Genomic DNA, 17909 nt, shown 5'->3' with positions numbered 1-17909 from the left:
CTTTTTCATCTCAGACTTAATCATCGGATTGTAGTTGGTCGATACCACACCGGTGTTACTTCTGCTGATACTTTTTGTGACATCCACCAAGACATATCAACAAGCTAGATCATCCCAAACACTCCAGATCATCCACAAAAAAGATCGGAAGCCAAATCAACTGTTTGAAGTTGTTGCATCAACACTTCTAATAACTGTTTTCCATACCACCGAACCCATACAAGTCTCAAGTTTGGGGGACAAATAGAATTTACCCTTATTTAAACTCAAATGCTTTGTTTATGACAATACCTCTAAGTTATTCTATTTGGGCAAATAATCCAAACTTAATTAATGGAAATTTGTCAATTTTAAATTTGACCACTACCTATATAGCTTTGGAATCACCAGCCTGAAAATAAACAAACTTAGCCTGCTTTTTAGGCTTAGATGTGTCCCTTATTTAAAGCTATTCATGATCGCATCCTAGTCGCTACCACTACTAAAACAACCAAAAGCTACATAGCTTCAAGCCTCCAACCAAATGGTAAAACAGTTAGCAATGCTATCACTTGAGATAATTATATTTCACTTTGGATAATTATATTTCACTTTGGAGTTTCATGCCTGGAAATGTTCCACCCACAAGCCTCAAACTACTTTTGATTGATACAAATATTACCTATTGATCATAATTTAGCAAGCCATCGACCCATAGCATCATGCATGCTCTTCTTTCATGAATAGAACAAACCCATCAACATCAACCTTTCATGAGGTTCAATTCATTGACTTAAATATGCATGCATTATGGTCAAATTTTCCTCTCCCAACATCGTTTACTTTGCAAGAAAATTATCAACTTGTATGATTTGCACATTACTCTACTAAAGTACTAATGATAACAATACAGTAGAAAACAACACAGCTAGACAATATATCAAAGACCTGGACTACAAAAGCAGAGGAGGAGCATAACCATATGAGCTGAAACAAAGTCTACAAAAAATAACATGTTTAACGCAGATCTAAAAGAGTCAGAGATTGAGGGATCATATTTGAGTTATGGTCAATTGGGTATATGTAACATTGTGTAAGGATGCCCATGAGCAGAAGCTAAATAACAAAGGACGATGATATTGTCACTCCTAACCAAAGCCAAGTGTTAAAGGCCAAGTATTGCAGAAGCTGGTGTATCTAATGGCCTAGTATAAGCTTCAATTTGTAATTACAACCAAGAAATTTTCAAAGTTTGTGCCTGAAACTGCGGGATGCGTTGAAAGAACATATGACCAGAAGTTGAGGAGTATTGCCACTTTCTCCACTCACCATAACTGTCTAGTCATGCCTGCATCACATTTTCACCACGTTAATCAAGTTCCCTTCCAAACACCTCAAAAATTCAATATAAAAAAAAGTACCTAAAAAATAAGTGATTTCATTCCTTCCTAAATTGCAAAATGTGACTGGCTATAATTCAAGGGGCATGACTATAATTAAGCCTATATACATTGCATTTCTTTTCTTAGACAGGATCCTTATTGTTCCAATGACAAGGCCAGCCATCCGAACGGCAAGCCAAAATTTTGTTTTTGTTTTTGGTTTTTTTTTTTTTCAGTTCAAGAACAACAACTATGCACTGAATAGGATCATATAACAAGAACAAATAGACAACACAGTACCATGGAAACGCAGTAGTGGGCCAAAGCAGGCAAAGTGGAATAAAACACCCAGTTATGAAAACAACATAAAAAAGATTCCACAGATTTCAAAACAAGAATTTAAGACAATCATTAATAGAAAGATTATCTACACCAACGATGAGGCTTAACAGAATGATTATTTACTCCATTGCTGAACATAAACATCCATCCTAGTTACCTAGCCCATAACCTTTCCACAAACTTCTGATATTCTAATTTTCTGTTAATTGCAAAGGTATTCAATTGACAGAGAGACGATTGAATTAATGACAACTAAGTCTGGCTTAAATTACTCTGAATTAACACAACCGATACCATCAAACAACTATAGAGAACAGAAACTTACAACCAAAAACGAAAACACAAACAACCAGAAAACTAACTGCTGCTCTCCAATCTAACATACAAAAGGATCCAATCTAGCCAAATCATAGAAAAGGATAACTCCCTGGAAACAGGTGAGAACAAAGCCCATAGGGATGACCAAAATCTAAGGCCTCCACCTTATCTCCCTAGTGATTTTCAAAGATCTTTTTATTCCTTTCAATTCATAATGCCCAAAACACCACTAACACACTGCCAATTCATACAGCTTTTTCCCTGTCACCAAAAATAGAAGAACAAGAATGGGGAACAACCCACCCCCACATGAACCAAAAACACTACATATTCAAAGAAAATCCATGATTTTTTTAGTAGGGCCAATTCCTTCTCCAAAAGTACTGTTTTTCAAGTGACCATTTAAGCCATGTGCTTACAATGGCTTATTTCCTTATGGTAACCTGTCGATAATATTTCTCAGGCAAAACTAAAAATGATGACTCAGTTCCTTAGCATTATTGAAATTTATCGGAACACACTCAAACACACACAATGGAATTCTCTGGATCAACAATTAAAGAATTTTCCAAATGTACTGCTTTGCAAGTTTGCATTTAAGCCATGCACATACAATTCTTTATTTCCATATGCCAACCTGTCAATAATATTCCTGAGGAAAAACTTAAAAATGCTGACTTATTTCCTTAGCATTATTGAAAAATGAATGCACTCAAACAATATAATGGAGCACTTTGAATCAAGCATTAAAAGAGTTATCATGCCCTGTAAAAGGTATATATAAAATTGAATCATTGCATAAAAGCCAAACCAGAGGCTGACCAATATCCTTTTGTTTTCTATTAATACAGGTCCAATGAGTATGGGAAAGTGAGAGTTCTAAGCAACAAGAACACCAGCCCTCATCCTTCAATATGTTATAACTTATTTAATGATGAACTTACTCATCAATAACAAGAAGAATAGTAAAACACAAAGAGCATCAAATTATGTAATACAAAATAAAGGGCAGGATTGCAGCACACCAGCCCTCATCCTTCAATATGTTATAACTTTAAATACTCCACATTTTCTAGTATTGACCCGAATTTACCTTTACGTGTTCCTTCTTGACCCATAAACACTTGCACTCATATAAGATGAAAATGATCTAACTGCTTAGAGTCAAATGGACTAGTTCTACGCATGTATTAAGGAATACAGGTATTTCGTACATGACAATTTCACCAAGTCATTCTAATTACGCAGAAAAATAAAAAAAACAGAGCCAGTTGGATAACAGTTTTTGTTTTTAGTTAAAGATATAGAGAGAAGAGAGATTGGACAAAGGAGGGGTAGATGAGAGATGGGAGAGGAGATAAAGAAATGAGTGGGGTGATGAATAAATGTTTTTATTCCACTCTACATATGTGTTATCATCTCTTGTTCACATAATTCTGCTCTTTTCTCCCCCTTTTTTTCTTCTCTATCTTCAACTAAAACAAAAACGTTATCAAATGGAAATTTGTTAATCTTAAGTTTGACCACTACCTTATAAACTGCTTTGAAAATCATTAGTGAGCAAATAAGCAAAATTAGCCATCTTTCTAGTATTATATCAGTCCCTTACTTAAACCCTGTACTCATAATCGCGTTTGACATCATGCATGCACGGATGCACTAAGGTAGCTCCTTTAATACTCTAACAAGCTATCTATCATATCAGTTTTATAAGAAAGAAATTACAGTTTCCCTCAATACTTCTTACTAGAACAACCAAAATTTGCAATTCCATGTCTCCAACCATCCTGTCAGGAATAAATTGAGCATGCGAGGCATCTAGACTGTTGTAATTTGAAACGAGTACCAAAATAGCTGCTTCAAAGAATGTTGAAATAGACACTTAAGAGAATTACCTGCTTGAAATTGTCCTTTTGTTAGGGAGAAGTCGTTGCTGCCTCCTCAACAATTACAGGATCACCATCAAGAAGATAAAGGTTCCCCACACAAATAGCTGTAGAAAAGTTTTCGGGAGTATCAGGAATTTCAACTCTTCTGCCTTCCTCTTCCTCTAAAACATACCAAAAGAGCCTTTCACGGGTTGGGTTCAAAAGAACCCTTTCGCCATTCCTTGAAACCACCAAAGGTGTGAAATACTCAAAATGGCAAGGCAAATCACCATCCTCAATAGAATACAGTCTACTCCAAGATTCTGTGACTCCATATTCCGTCATAGTCCAAACAACATTTTCGCGAGTTAAGTCATGACTAACACAGATACATAAGTGGCCTCCCAAGGCATGAAGACCAAGCATAATATTGTAAACCCCATCAAACGGGGTGGGAAACTCATTATAATTCTCATTTGCGAGATCAAGTGTTAGAACTATAAACCGATTTGCCATCACCATCAGCCAATGTAGAGCACCGTTGAAAAACAAGCCATTTGAATATAATCTAAAATCATTGTTAGGCAAGTTTTGGATCCTTTCCCATGAGTTGGATGTTAGGCTATAAACCTTCACCTCGGAACTCACAATAACCCTGCCGTCCCCATTAGTAAACTGCACCATTCTCACAAGTTTATGGTCATCATTAGATGAATCATACCCGAATCCAAAATATATCTTTGTTTGCTCTGGCTCTGAGGGCTGCTCAATGATTGTGATGGGGATCCTCCTGAACCTTCCAATTGAAGGGTTCCAAAAAGCAAACTCTTCATCATCATTGTTGTGAATGCAAAGCAAACCATTGCAGTAACCCAATATGTCAGTAGCTTTTTCATCGTCTTCCAATGGCTGGCTAATTGGCACGGCACCTCCGCCGAAAGTATCATCCTCGTGAAAATCAACTGAACTGTAATCTGTTGGCGGGTCGAAGAGTTCAGTTTGCCAAATTACAAGGGTGCGGTGAGAGTTGGTGTTGGTGGAGCGTTCCAAATGGGCTTTGATGAAGCGGTGGTCGCGGATGGTACAACTCCAACGTTTGCAAACAACCAGGCATCGTATCAAATCCTTGGGCGGGAGGAGTACAAAGATTTCAGAGAGTACCTCCGGTGGGACGTCTGACATGGTTGAAACTCAAAGGTTGGGTTCAAGAATCAACAGAAAATGGGCTTCTGCTTCTTCTTTTTCTTCTTCTTCTTCTTCAATCTAACACAAAATGAATGTGACTTCTCATCGTTTGAAATACGCAACAAGAAAAACCCAAAAGAAAACAAAGATTTATCTGAGAATGAAACCCATATTCGTTTATATGTATGCACAGTGCACAATTAATAAAATAAACGATGCTGAAGCAAGTCACGTACCTAACTTCAGAGCGAGCTTGGTGTTCTTACAGAGCTTCAGAGCTTGGCCGGACGGCGGAGAATAATCGTCGGACGGCGGCAGAGCTGGTCGGATTCCATGGGAGATGGGTACGGTGGTTTTCTTGGTTTTCACTTTTCAACTTGGTAATTGTTAAAAAGCTGACCAATCAGTTTTTTTATTATTACAACTGTTTATAGGCTTATGGCAACACACTCGTTATAAACTTATAACAAGGGGTTTCTATTTTCTAAATCAGTACTAAAATCCGACCAAAGAAAATATCAGTACTAAAATCCGACCAAAGAAAATATCAGTACTAAAATGAACTGAAAAAAAATTAATTAATTTCCAAATTTTATCCCTATATATAAACCAGGCATGGCAAAAAAAATTTACTTGTTGAATTTTTTTATTATTGTTATCTCTATACCCATACGGCCATACCCATATGCACATTTTTTTTTTGTTAATTAATTTATAGGCAAAATTGAAAAGCCCCCAACAAGAAGGGTAAGGAGCAACATGGTGAGGGTTCCAAACAAGGGAGATGAAGGCCAGTTGATCTAACTAGAACACATCCTTTTTCAGGACAAGAAAAACAATCGTATTAGCAGTTCGATTTACTTTAAGAGACACCCAATTTCAACAAAAAAAAAAAGTCTTCAACTTACGAATTTCTCAAAGAACCAAATAAAGCTCCCAAGTAGTTTGACGAAATTCATGTTGCAACATACTCTACAACTAATAATCAAATTCCACAATAACATCATGAAATTATAATTCTTCCTAGGCTTGTCTCCTATTTAATGTTCTTTTTTAATCACATGTTGAGACGAATCTACACTATACATGCAATATTTTGTTTTAAGTTTTCTCAAGGTAAACTTAACCCATAGCTCTTATTTTAGGACTTCTAGCTCATCCCTCCAACCTACCCGATTTTCTTAATTTCATACATAGACAACATAGGGTGGACATAGGTCCAATCGTATGGAGATACACAATAAAAGTAAAAATAGTTTTGTTGATTTTTCTTATTACTTAGTATTTTTTTTCTTAATTTACCGGTATGAAGTGATCAAGTGAATGAGAAAGTATTATAAGTTTGAATTTTATTATCACCATGGTTTTTCAATAGTTAAGGCTCATTAGAGTTGTCATTGGATGTATCGTCTTTTGTTTATTAATAAAATTTACTTGTAACATCAATATGTGTATCTTTTTAACCGATTTTGTATGTTTTTTAAATGGTCAACTATCAAAATTTCTACAAAAATTGTTCAAATTGCCAAAAAAAAAAAAAAAAGTAAGGTAAGTTCAACCCATCCCATTAAAAATCCCGCTTTTGCCCCAAGCCTCACTACTAAAAGTTAAAACAACCAAAAGCTATATAGCCTCATTAGGTCCAAGTCTCCAACGTACCATAACGTACAAATACAATGCTATCACTGTGGGCTTTTATGCCTGGAAAATGTTCCACCCACAAGAACAAAACACCCAGAAAAGAAAAATAAAATCAAAAGGCTTATTTTTAATTCCTTAGCAAGTTAGCAGCACCTCACAGTTTCTCTAACTGCGCAGACATAAATAGAAAACGGAACAAAGATTTTTTGATAAGAAAAGGAAAAAAATTAAAGATTTGTTAATTAGAAGCTTTGGAACATGGATTTTAAGAAAATTCCCTACTGTGTCTGCAATTAAGCCTTAAAATGCTTTAAATTGAAGTAAATATTGCCACTTCGATCTACTGTTTACTTTAGGTTGTTCTCCCTTTACTTCTACTTTATTTTTTTACCCACTTTTATGTGTCTATTTACCAATGCCACCGAGTCCATACAAGTTTAGGACTCATGTTTGGGGTACAAATGGAAATACCCTTATTTAAAACTCAAATACTTTGTTTGTGACAATATCTCCATATTTGGGCAAATCATCCATACTTAATCTTATATTTGACTACTACCTAGACAGCTTTGAAATCACCGGTCTGAAAATAAACAAAAAAATTAGCCTTCTTTTTAGGTTTAGATTTGTCCCTTATCTAAAGCTATTCATAATCGAATCCTAGTTGCTATCACTACTAAAACTGTAAAACAACCAAAAGCTACATAGCTCCAAGCCTCCAACCAACTGGTAAAAAACAGTTAGCAATGCTAACACTTTGAACTTTTAATGCCTGGAAATGCTCCACCCACAAGCCTCAAATTGCTTTTGATTGATATAAATATTGCCAATTGATCATAATTTAGCAAGCCATCCACCCATAGTATCATCCATGCTCTTCTTTTTTGAATAAAAACCAACCCATCCACATCAACCATTCATGAGGTTCAATTCATTGACTAAAATATGCATGCATTATCTTCTCACTTTAATTTTACTATTCTATTTTCTATTCCCACCCATTAGTAAAGCATCATTGCTTTTGCTTTGAGTGTTGCACATGGATGTTCTATCTTTAAAATGCTCAATGTGATGGAAGTTTGTAACTTCGTGGTGACAACCATTTACCTGTACACTTGAGGTCCGAGTTCAAATTTTCCTCTCCCAATATCATTTGATAAAAGAAGAAATGTTCTGTGGAAAATTTATCAACTTGTATGATTTGCACATTACTCTCCTAATCATAACAATTCAGCAGAAAACCACACAGCTAGACAATATATCAAAGACCTGGCCTGCAAAAACAGAGGAGTAGCATAACGTACCATATGAGCTGAAAAAAAGTCTACAAACAATAACATGTTTAACACAGATTTAAAAGAGTCAGATATTGAGAGATCATGATATTAGAGTTATGGTCAGTTGGGTATATGTAAAATCGTGTAACGATGGCCATGGCCTTGAGCAGAAGCAAAATAACAAAAGACAATGATATTGTCACTCATTCACTCCAAGCCAAAGCCAAAATTTTGTTTTTTTGGGTTCAAGGCTCAAGCAGAATAGGAACTACTAGGAAGACCAAAAATAGACAACAAGCACATAAAGCACATATTGGATTTCAAAACATAAGAATTTGACAAATACATAAATAGAAAGATTATCTACACCAACAATGAGGCTGAACAAAATGATTGAACATTAACCTCAGTACTAGTTACTTAGTCTATAACCTTTTACAAACTTCTGATTTTCTAATTTTGCATAAACAGAGAGAACTGAATTAACGACAAACTGCCTTAAAGTACTCCCAAAACAACCTATACCATCAACATCCATACAGAAAACTCCCAAAACAAGCTCTGACTGAACCTTACATACAAAACAATCTAATCGCCGCCCTAACTAACTGCTGCTCTCCAATTTAGCCAAATCATAGAAAAGGATTACTCCCTGGAAACAGGTGAGAATGAAGCCCATAGGGATGGCCAAAATCTAAAGCCTCCACCTTATCTCCCTAGTGATTTTCAAAAAATATTTCTATTCCTTTCAATCCATAATTCCTAAAACACCGCTAACACACTGCCAATTCATACAGCTTTTTCCTTGTCACGGTGTCACCAGAAATAGAAGCACAAGAATGGGGAACAACCCACCTCCACTTGAACCAAAAACACTACATTCAAGGAATATCCATGATTTTTTTAGTAGGACCAATTCCTTCTTTAAAAGTACTGTTTTTTAAGAGACCATTTAAGCCATGTGCATACAATGCCTTATTTCCTTATAATGGAAACCTGTCAATAATAGTTCTTAGGTACAACTGAAAATGATGACGTATTTCCTTAGAGCTATTGAAATTTATCGGAACGCATGCACACAATGGATAACTTTGGATCAAGCATTAAAATCATTTTCCAAAAGTACTGCTTTGCAAGTTTGCATTTAAGCCATGCACATACAATTCCTTATGTCCTTATGCCAACCTGTATAATTTTCCTGAGGAAAAACTTAAACATGATATATGACTTATTTCATTAGCATTATTAAAAATTATGGGAATGCTATCAAGCACATATAATGGAGCACTCTGAAATCTGAATCAAGCATGGAAAACATTATCATGCCCCGTAAACAGTATATGTAAAATTGAAGCATTTCATAAAAGCCAAATCATAGGCTGTCCAGAAGCCTTTTGTCTTTCCATTAATACAAGTCCAATGAGTATGGGAAAGTGAGACTTCTAAGCTAAAACATACACAATTCAATCAACTTATTTCATAATGTATTTACTCATCAGTAACATGAAGATTAATTAGTAAAACACACTGAGCTCAAGTTATGCTATAACATAATAAAGGGCAGGAATGCAGCACACTGCTCCTCGCCCTTCATTATGTTATAAGTTCAAATACTCCATACGTTCTGCTATTGACTCGAATTTATGACTACGTGTTCGTTCTTGACCCAGAAACTTACTCTTGCGCTCACATAAGATAAAAATGACCAAAGAGATAACCAAGTTTCTCATGGCATGTTTCATTTAGTGAAATACACCTTAGCCCTTTGATTTTACTATTTTTGCCACTTCTATCTCTCTATTAAGAGTTGTTTCATTTTTTCTTTTAACATTTTGCTTTACCAACTAATTGTAAAGTACGTACCAATGTTCTGAGTGTTAATTATTTATTCATGATTATTAATTTATTATATAAATGAACGCCTTTTTTTTTTTAGGAAAAGCTGTAGGTCTATAAAATATTCGCTGTTGAAAATTTCTCTCATATATTGCGGATTTTCCTAATTCCTTTAGCGCAAAACTAAATCCAACATTCTTTCCTTTCCTAATTCCCTTGGTATCTTTCCAAGGGTGTTTCAACGGCTGCTCAATTTTCACGGCTTCTCCGGCGAAGGTATCGTCGTCGTGAAAAGCAACTGAAAAGAAATCAGTTGGCGGGTCGAATTCTTCATCTTGCCAAATTACGAGGGTGCGATGAGAGTTGGTTTTGATGGGCGTTCGAAAAATGGGCTTCGATGAAGTGTTTGCTGTGGATGGTGGCATTCCAAGCTTTGCAAACAATAACATGCATCGTATCAAATCCTTGGGCGGGAGGCGTAAAAAGATTTCAAAGAGTAGCTCAGGAGGTGGCAAGTCGGACATGGTTCAAAGTGTAATGGACTGCAATCTCTTCAAGAATCAAGAAACTGATCTCATCGATTGCATGTGTGCGCAACAAGAAACACAGTACCCAAATGAAAACAAAGATTGATACACAGTTTCAGACTTGAGAGCTTAATTGGTGTTCTTACAGAGCTTGGTGTACGTTCTTGCCGACGGCTGATCACTATTATAGCAACTGGAAAACGTACGCACTGAAATCGCATGTGTACAAAAATATTCTTGGATGATTTATTATTCACGTGTACAAGTATTTATGGATACCCCTATCAAGAAGAAAAGTATTTATGGATACAAATTTATTTCTTCCTAAGATAATTATATTATTTTAGAGCTAATTAGCCTTAGGTATTTTAAAAAAAAAAATAGTGTTTAGACAAAAGATTTTCAAATTTATAATCAAGTCATTTACTTTGGTATTTAAGTCATCATTTTTTGAATGCCACATTAGACTATTAATTACATGTTAGCATTCCTAATTTTTTTTTTTTTTTCTAAAAGTTTCAATTTTTTTCAATATCCAAATTGCCTCTTCCTAATTTTAAACTAATAATTATCATTTATTGTGTATATATCGTTTAACATTATCTTCTTTTATTTTTTTATTTAAATAATATTACCTTATTATGAATTTCAATTTAATACATAACAACATAATATATCTTTTATCTCTCTCTCTCTCTCTCTCTCTCTCTCTCTCTCTCTCTCTCTCTCTCTCTATCTCTTCTTCTTTTTGCATATATTCCATGTGCGTCTCTTTCTCTATCTCCCTCTTTCTATGTCTTTCTATGTCTCTCTACTCTATCTGCGTCTCTTTCTTTTTAAGGACTGCTATTTGCACACTCTTTTTTTTTTTCTTTTTGCACACCCTTTTTGAAAAAAAAAAAAAAACTCAAGAAAAAAGACCACTTTGGCCCTCCCCTCACCCACACACCCCATTACCATCTCCCCCTCGTACACACCCCTTATCTCCATTTTTTTTTTCTTCTTTTTTCTTCTTCACCGTCTGAGTTGATGGGGTCACTCCGCCGCCAACCTTGGCCACGCCTGCCATCACTGGCCACCTTCCCGCAAGCAGAGACCACCAGCAGCTGCCAACCCAATCTACTAGCATGCGCGCACCTCGTCTTCGCAACCGCCTGCGCGCAGCACCCAGCCTCCATGAGCTTGCTGTCCTCCCACATGCTGCTACACCTCCGCCCGCAGCACCCTGTCTTCCACCTCGAAGCCCAGAACCAGGCCCACGCTGGCTCCAACTCGCACCTCGTCTTCCGCCCACAGCAGCGACTACTCAGCCTCTCGGGTCACCGCCTCCCCGCAACGCCTCTTCTTCCCTTTGGCAGACAACCACCGAGCATGGCAGACAACCACCGAACATCCACCATTAAAAAAAAAATGCAATTCGGCAGGTTCGGCGGACCAGTGCCGAACCGGGGTGTTTCGTTCGGCACTCATCCGTCGAATATAACAGAATTGTTCGACGAATGAGTGCCGAACGAAACAGCCTAGTTCGGCACTGGTCCACCGAACCTGCCGAACTACATTTTTTTTTTTAATGGTGTTCAGAGGGGAGGAGAGAGAGGGAGGGTGGTGCTGCGGAAGAAGATAGAGAGAAAATGAGGTGGTCGGTGCTGCGGGGAGGAGAGAGAAAGGGAGGTGGTCGGTGCTACAGGGAGGAGAGAGAAAGGGAGGTGGTCGGTGAGGGAAGAAGGGAAGGGAGGAGGTGGTCGGGTGAGGGAGGGGGAGGGGCTGTGTTTTTTTTTTTTGTCTAAGTTGATGGGGGTGTGTTGTGGTGAGAAATTTTGTGAAATGTATAAAATAAGGGTATTAGGGTAATTTGAGGGGTGTGTTAAAGGAAATTTAAAATTTTAAAAGAAGATAGGAGGTGTGTAGAAGAAAAGTGTGTGCAAAAAGAAAAAAAAAAGTGTGCAAATAGCAGCACTCTTCTTTTTTTGCGTCTCCCCTATTCTGATCTCTCTCCCTCCCTCCTCAACCTTCACAGCCGCCATCATCACCATCCTCTTAATGATCTCATCAACTCATGCCCTTGGCTTCAAATCCACCATGACCATCAGCTATGTATAGGTCAGGCACCGTATGCGATGTAGTTTCAGGCCAATCAAGTCAGTGCATGGTCACAATGTTTTTGATCAAACGAGTTTACTATTCTATTGGAAAACCTTGTGGTTGGTACAATTGAGATGTAACAACCCGCGTATTGGTACAAATGTAATGTACCAACCCACGTATCGGTAAATGTAATGTACATACATACCCATAAGCACGTTTTTTTTTTTTTTTTAAATAAACTCATAGGCAAAATTGAAAAGCCCGCAACAAGAAGGCAAGCAGGGAAATGGCGATGAGAATCAAAAAGTCGATGATGGCACAATAGTCAACGGGGGAACTAGAAAGTACATCTTAGGATAGAATATGAATAAGGGAGGATGGAGGCCGGTTGATCCAATTGTAGAACACATCCCCTCCAGGCAAGAGAAACGATCACATCAGGGGTTCAATATTCACTTCAAGAAACACCCAAATCCAATAAAGGTTAAGCCTTTCAATTGCAAAGCTATTCAATTGTAACCCTTTCATATAAAGAGAGAAAACTGAATTAATGACAAACTAAGTATGGTTTAAAGTACTCTGAATTAACACAACCTATACCCCCATCAACAACCATACAGAACAGAAACTAACAACTAAAATCTAAAACACAAACCAGAAAACTCCCCAAACAAGCTCTGACCTAACATACAAAACGATCCAATCACAGCCCTAAGTAACTGCCGCTCTCCAATCTAGCCAAATTATAGAAAAGGATAATTCCCTGGAAACAGGTGAGAACGAAGCCCATAGGGATCACCAAAATCTAAGACTCCACTTTATCTCCCTAGAAATTTTCAAAAATCTTTCTATTCCTTTCAATCCATAATGCCCAAAACACCGCTAATACACTGCCAATTCATACAGCTTTTTCCTTCTCACCAAAAATAGAATAACAATGGGGAACAACCCACCCCTACATGAACCAAAAACACTACATTCAAGGAATATCAATGAATTTGTGAGTAGGACCAGTTCCTTTCTTTAAAAGTACTGTTTTTCAATAGACCATTTAAGCCATGTGCATACAATGGCTTATTTCCTTATGGAAACCTAAAAGTATTATTTCTTAGGTACAACTAAAAATAATGACATTTACTCAGCGTTATTGAAATTTATTGGAACACACACAATGGATAACTTCGGATCAATCATTAAAATCATTTTCCAAAAGTTTGCATTAAGCCATGCACATACAATTCCTTATGTCCTTATACCTGAGGAAAAACTTAAACATGCTGACTTATTTCCTTTAGTATTATTAAAAATTATTGGAAAGCAATCAAGCACATATAATGGAGCACTCTGAATCAAGCATTAAACACATTACCATGCCCTGTAAACAGTATATGTAGAATTGAAGCATTGCGTAAAAGCCAAACCATAGGCTGACTAGAATCCTTTTGTTTTTCCATTAATACAGGTCCATGATTATCAACTTATTAAAACGCACTGAGCATCAAGTTATGCTATAACATAATAAAGGGAAGGAATGCAGCACACCGGCCCTCGCCCTTCATTATGTTATAAGTTCAAATACTCCATATGTTCTGCTATTGACTTGAATTTATGTGTATGTGTTCATTCTTGACCAATAAACTTAATTACTTTTGCCACTCACATAAGATAAAAATGACCAAGAGATTTCTCAGGCATGCTTCATTTAGTGAAATACACTTTTGCATTTCCCTTTACTTTTACTACTTTTGCCACCTCTATCTCTCTATTAAGAGTTGTTTCATTTTGTCTTTAACTTTTTTCTTTTCCAACTAATTTGTAAAGTACCAATTCTCTGAGACTTAATTATTTATTCATGATTATTAGAGAAATGAAACGCCTTCATTGAGGAAAAGCTGTAGGTCCATAAAATGTTCACTGTGGAAAATTTATATCATATATTGCAGATTTTCCTAATTCCTTTAGCGAAAAACTAAAGTCCAACATTCCTTCCTTTTGTCACTCAATGCAACCAATTGATACATCTGTTATTCTGTCCTGAATGTAGCACTGCTAAGTGTAGTTACCAACTTCTATGTTTCCACAGTACTCTCCTAATTACTTAATATATACACCAGAAGACCCGCTAGACAAAAACAAAAGACCTGGACTACTGAAAAGAGGTGAATTATAATATATAGGTTGAAAACAAGTGTGGAAACAAACAAACTAGCTAATATTGTTACCAAAAAGAGAAAAAGGTTCATTACAAATATCAATAAACCTAGTCTAAAGGAGAACTTGCATGTCTGTAATACCACCAAATTCACCCTTGCTGCACCAATTCACTTTCCTGTAATAATTGGAATTGTACTCTCAACATGAGTACGAAATTCAAAAAGCCACAGGAACAAGATAACAACATTGTATGATGCAACATTCCCAGTTCAATCCAATAAACCAATTCCAGTATGTGTAACTCTTGAGACACGGATTGAGATTCAAAATCTTACCTCCCGAATTCTGATCATCTTCTATTGCTTTGACTAACAGATCGAGATACCCTTCACTGACAGGAATATAGTTGAGCATGTGAGACATCTAGACTGTTGTAGTTGAAAAGGGTACCAAAATAGCTGCTTCAAAGAATCTTAATATAGACAGTTAAGGGAATTACCTCCTTGACGTTGTCCTTCTATTAGAGAGGACTCGCTGCTGCCTCTCAACAGGAACAGGATCACAGTCAAGAAGACGAAGGTTCCCCACACAAATAACAGTAGCAAAGAGGTGGGGTGTGCCAGGAATTTCAACTCTTTCGCCTCTCTTTTTCTTTAAATGATACCAAAAGAGCCTTGCACAGCTGGGGTTCAAAAGAACCATTTCACCACTCTTTGAAAACACCAAAGGCTTGCAAATCTCAAAAAAGCAGTCTGGCAAAGCACCCTGCTCAATAGAATAAAGCAGAATCCAAGACTGTGTCACTCCATATTCCTTCATAATCCAAACATCATTTCTGGCCGGGGAATGATTAACATAAACACATAAGTAACCTCCAAAGACCTCTAAACCCAGCGTAGCATCATCATCCCAGTCAACCGGCGTGGGAAACTCATTGTATTTCTCACTTGTGAGATCAAGGGTAAGAACTATGCACCGTTTGTGATTGAATCCATGATTCATCAGCCAATGTAGAGCACCATTCAAAAAAAAGCCCTCTGAATATAAACTCAAATCGTTGTGAGGCAAGTTTTGGATCCTTTTCCATGAGTTGGATTTTAGGCTATAAACCTTCACTTCGGAACTCACAGTTACACTGTCCCTATCACTAAACAGCACCATTCTCACAAATTTATAGTCATCATTAGTAGAATCATAGCCGAATCCATACTGTGCCTCTGTTTGCTTTGTATCTGAGGGCTGCTCAATGGGTGTAAAGGGAACCTTCTTGAACCTTTGAATTGATGGATTCCATACAGCAAAATCTCCATGATGGCGGCTGCAAATGCAAAGCAAACCATTGCAGTAACCCAATACTTCGGTAACTCTCCAAGGGTGTTTCAAGGGCTGCTCAATTTTCACGGCTTGGCTGCCGAATGTATCATCCTCATGAAAATCGACAGAAAAGAAAGCTGTTGGCGGGTCGGGGATTTCATCTTGCCAAATTACGAGGGTGCGATGAGAGTTGGTTTTGATGGAGCGATCGAAATGGGCGTCGATGAAATGTTGGTTGCAGATGATAGCATTCCAAGATTTGCAAACATACATGCATCGTATCAAATCCTTGGGTGGGAGACGTAAAAAGAATTCAAAGAGTAGCGCAGGAGGTAACAAGTCGAACATGGTGGAAAGGTTGGGTTCACTGTTGAGAGGGCATTTGTGCATGAACCAACAACCAAATAGCAGAATCAGATAAGAGTAATGGAGATAATGAAAATGAAAATGACTATTCATCATCGATTGATTGGGCAACAAGAAACACAGTACCCAAATAAAAGATAAGAGTAATGGAAGTAATGAAAATGAAAATGACTATTCATCATCGAATGATTGGGCAACAAGAAACACAGTACCCAAATGAAAACAAAGATTCATACTGCAGGAAGTGACGTACCCTTCAGACTTCTGAGCTCAGTGTTCTTCAGAGTCAGTGGTGTTCTTCGCAATTGGAAAACGCGTTGAAAAACGACGGAAATCAAACTCGTTCACGGCAAGATCGGACGGCGGAAAGTGATCGACGGTGGAGAGTAAACTTTGGACGGCGGCGGCGGCGGCGGCAGAGCTGGCCTGATTCCAAGGGACGGTGGTATTCTTGGTTTTCACTTTTCAACCTGTTAATAGCTAAAATGCAGATCAGTCGGTTATTTATTAGTATAAGTGTAATAACTGTGTGACGGTTTGTAGCAACACTTGTTAAAACAATGGGGTTTCTTTTTTCAGAAAGGACTAGACCCATAAAATTTCAGTCTAAAGAAAAAATTAAAAAAATAATGACATATTTATTAGAAAAGGCAAAAGAATTTAATTAAAAAAAATACAAAGATTATATTAAAAAAAACAAAGTTATAAATTTTTTTTTTTAAATAAGAAATATTAGAATGACTAAATTCTAATTTTTTCTAAAATAAATTAGAAAAGTTTAAAATATGTTTTCATTTAATGAAAATTCGTTAATTCGAATTTTATAGCAATTTTGGTTTTGACTACTACAGTACTACCTAGCCAGCTTTAAAATCACTAGTGTGAAAATAAACAAAAGCAGCCTTCTTAATTTTCTAGCCTTCCTTTTCACCTTTTAAAAAATTTCCTAGTTCATAATCGCATGCTATCACTAGTTCACTACTAAAAGAACCAACAGCTACATCCAAACCTCCAACCAACTCGTACAACAGTTAGCAATGTTATCAGCCTATGATCACTTTGGGTTCTTATGCCTGCAAAATATTCACCCACAAGAACAAAACACCTAGAAAACAAAAAACCAAAAAAAAAACAAAAAAGCTTCACAGTCCTCAGAGCACTCAGTTCCTTACTGTCTACAAAAATGCTTTGGATTGATGTAAATATTGGCATCATAATTTAGCAAGTCATCCACCCATGTCATCATGCTCTTCGTTCACATGCTTTTTCTTCCCATGAATATTGGCATCAATGCTTTTGGGCCAACTTACTTATGAATATAACCAACCCATCAACATGGCTTTATATGCAGAAAATTGTAGCACAACATCAACCATTCACAACAAGGTTCATGGTGTTTTCATGCGTCTAATACAACGCCATATGGAGCAGCACTTTTTAGGGCATATCATAATTCATTCATACTAATTGAATCAATTTTGTTTTGTTTTGCTTTTTTTGAAACAAGGAATCAATTTTCTTTAATAGCTTGTGCCACCTATTTTTAGTGCATTTAATTAATATTTATGTAACTTCCTCTTTCCAATAATCTATATACTCTTCCCAAATTTTAGATTATAACTTCATGTCTAAACA

General features: G+C 36.7%; 2 protein-coding genes across 2 annotated transcripts; both read right to left on the bottom strand.

The window, feature by feature from the left end:
* Positions 1-1061: 1061 nt before the first annotated feature.
* On the bottom strand, positions 1062-5463 carry LOC147279676 (F-box protein CPR1-like). The gene is made up of 3 exons (XM_086252454.1): positions 5311-5463; positions 3917-5152; positions 1062-1327 (listed from the first exon to the last, which is right to left on the bottom strand). The coding sequence occupies exon 2, from the start codon at positions 5069-5071 to the stop codon at positions 3938-3940; it is 1134 nt and encodes a 377-aa protein (XP_086108580.1). The 5' UTR covers positions 5072-5152; positions 5311-5463; the 3' UTR covers positions 1062-1327; positions 3917-3937.
* A 9626-nt stretch (positions 5464-15089) lies between these two features.
* Positions 15090-16298, bottom strand: LOC147279675 (F-box protein CPR1-like). The gene has a single exon (XM_086252058.1). It carries the CDS (start codon positions 16296-16298, stop codon positions 15090-15092), a length of 1209 nt encoding a protein of 402 aa, XP_086108184.1.
* Positions 16299-17909: the final 1611 nt, after the last annotated feature.

Source organism: Dryas octopetala, chromosome 7 (assembly GCF_963921425.1).
Source record: "Dryas octopetala chromosome 7, drDryOcto1.1, whole genome shotgun sequence".
Lineage (NCBI taxonomy): Eukaryota > Viridiplantae > Streptophyta > Magnoliopsida > Rosales > Rosaceae > Dryas > Dryas octopetala.
Note: the sequence above shows the minus strand (reverse complement) of the source record. Positions and strands in the feature narration are given on the sequence as shown.

Excerpts from the sequence above, each read along its gene's own strand:
- LOC147279676 (XM_086252454.1), bottom strand. The coding sequence starts at position 5,071 with ATGTCAGACGTCCCACCGGAGGTACTCTCTGAAATCTTTGTACTCCTC.
- LOC147279675 (XM_086252058.1), bottom strand. The coding sequence starts at position 16,298 with ATGCACAAATGCCCTCTCAACAGTGAACCCAACCTTTCCACCATGTTC.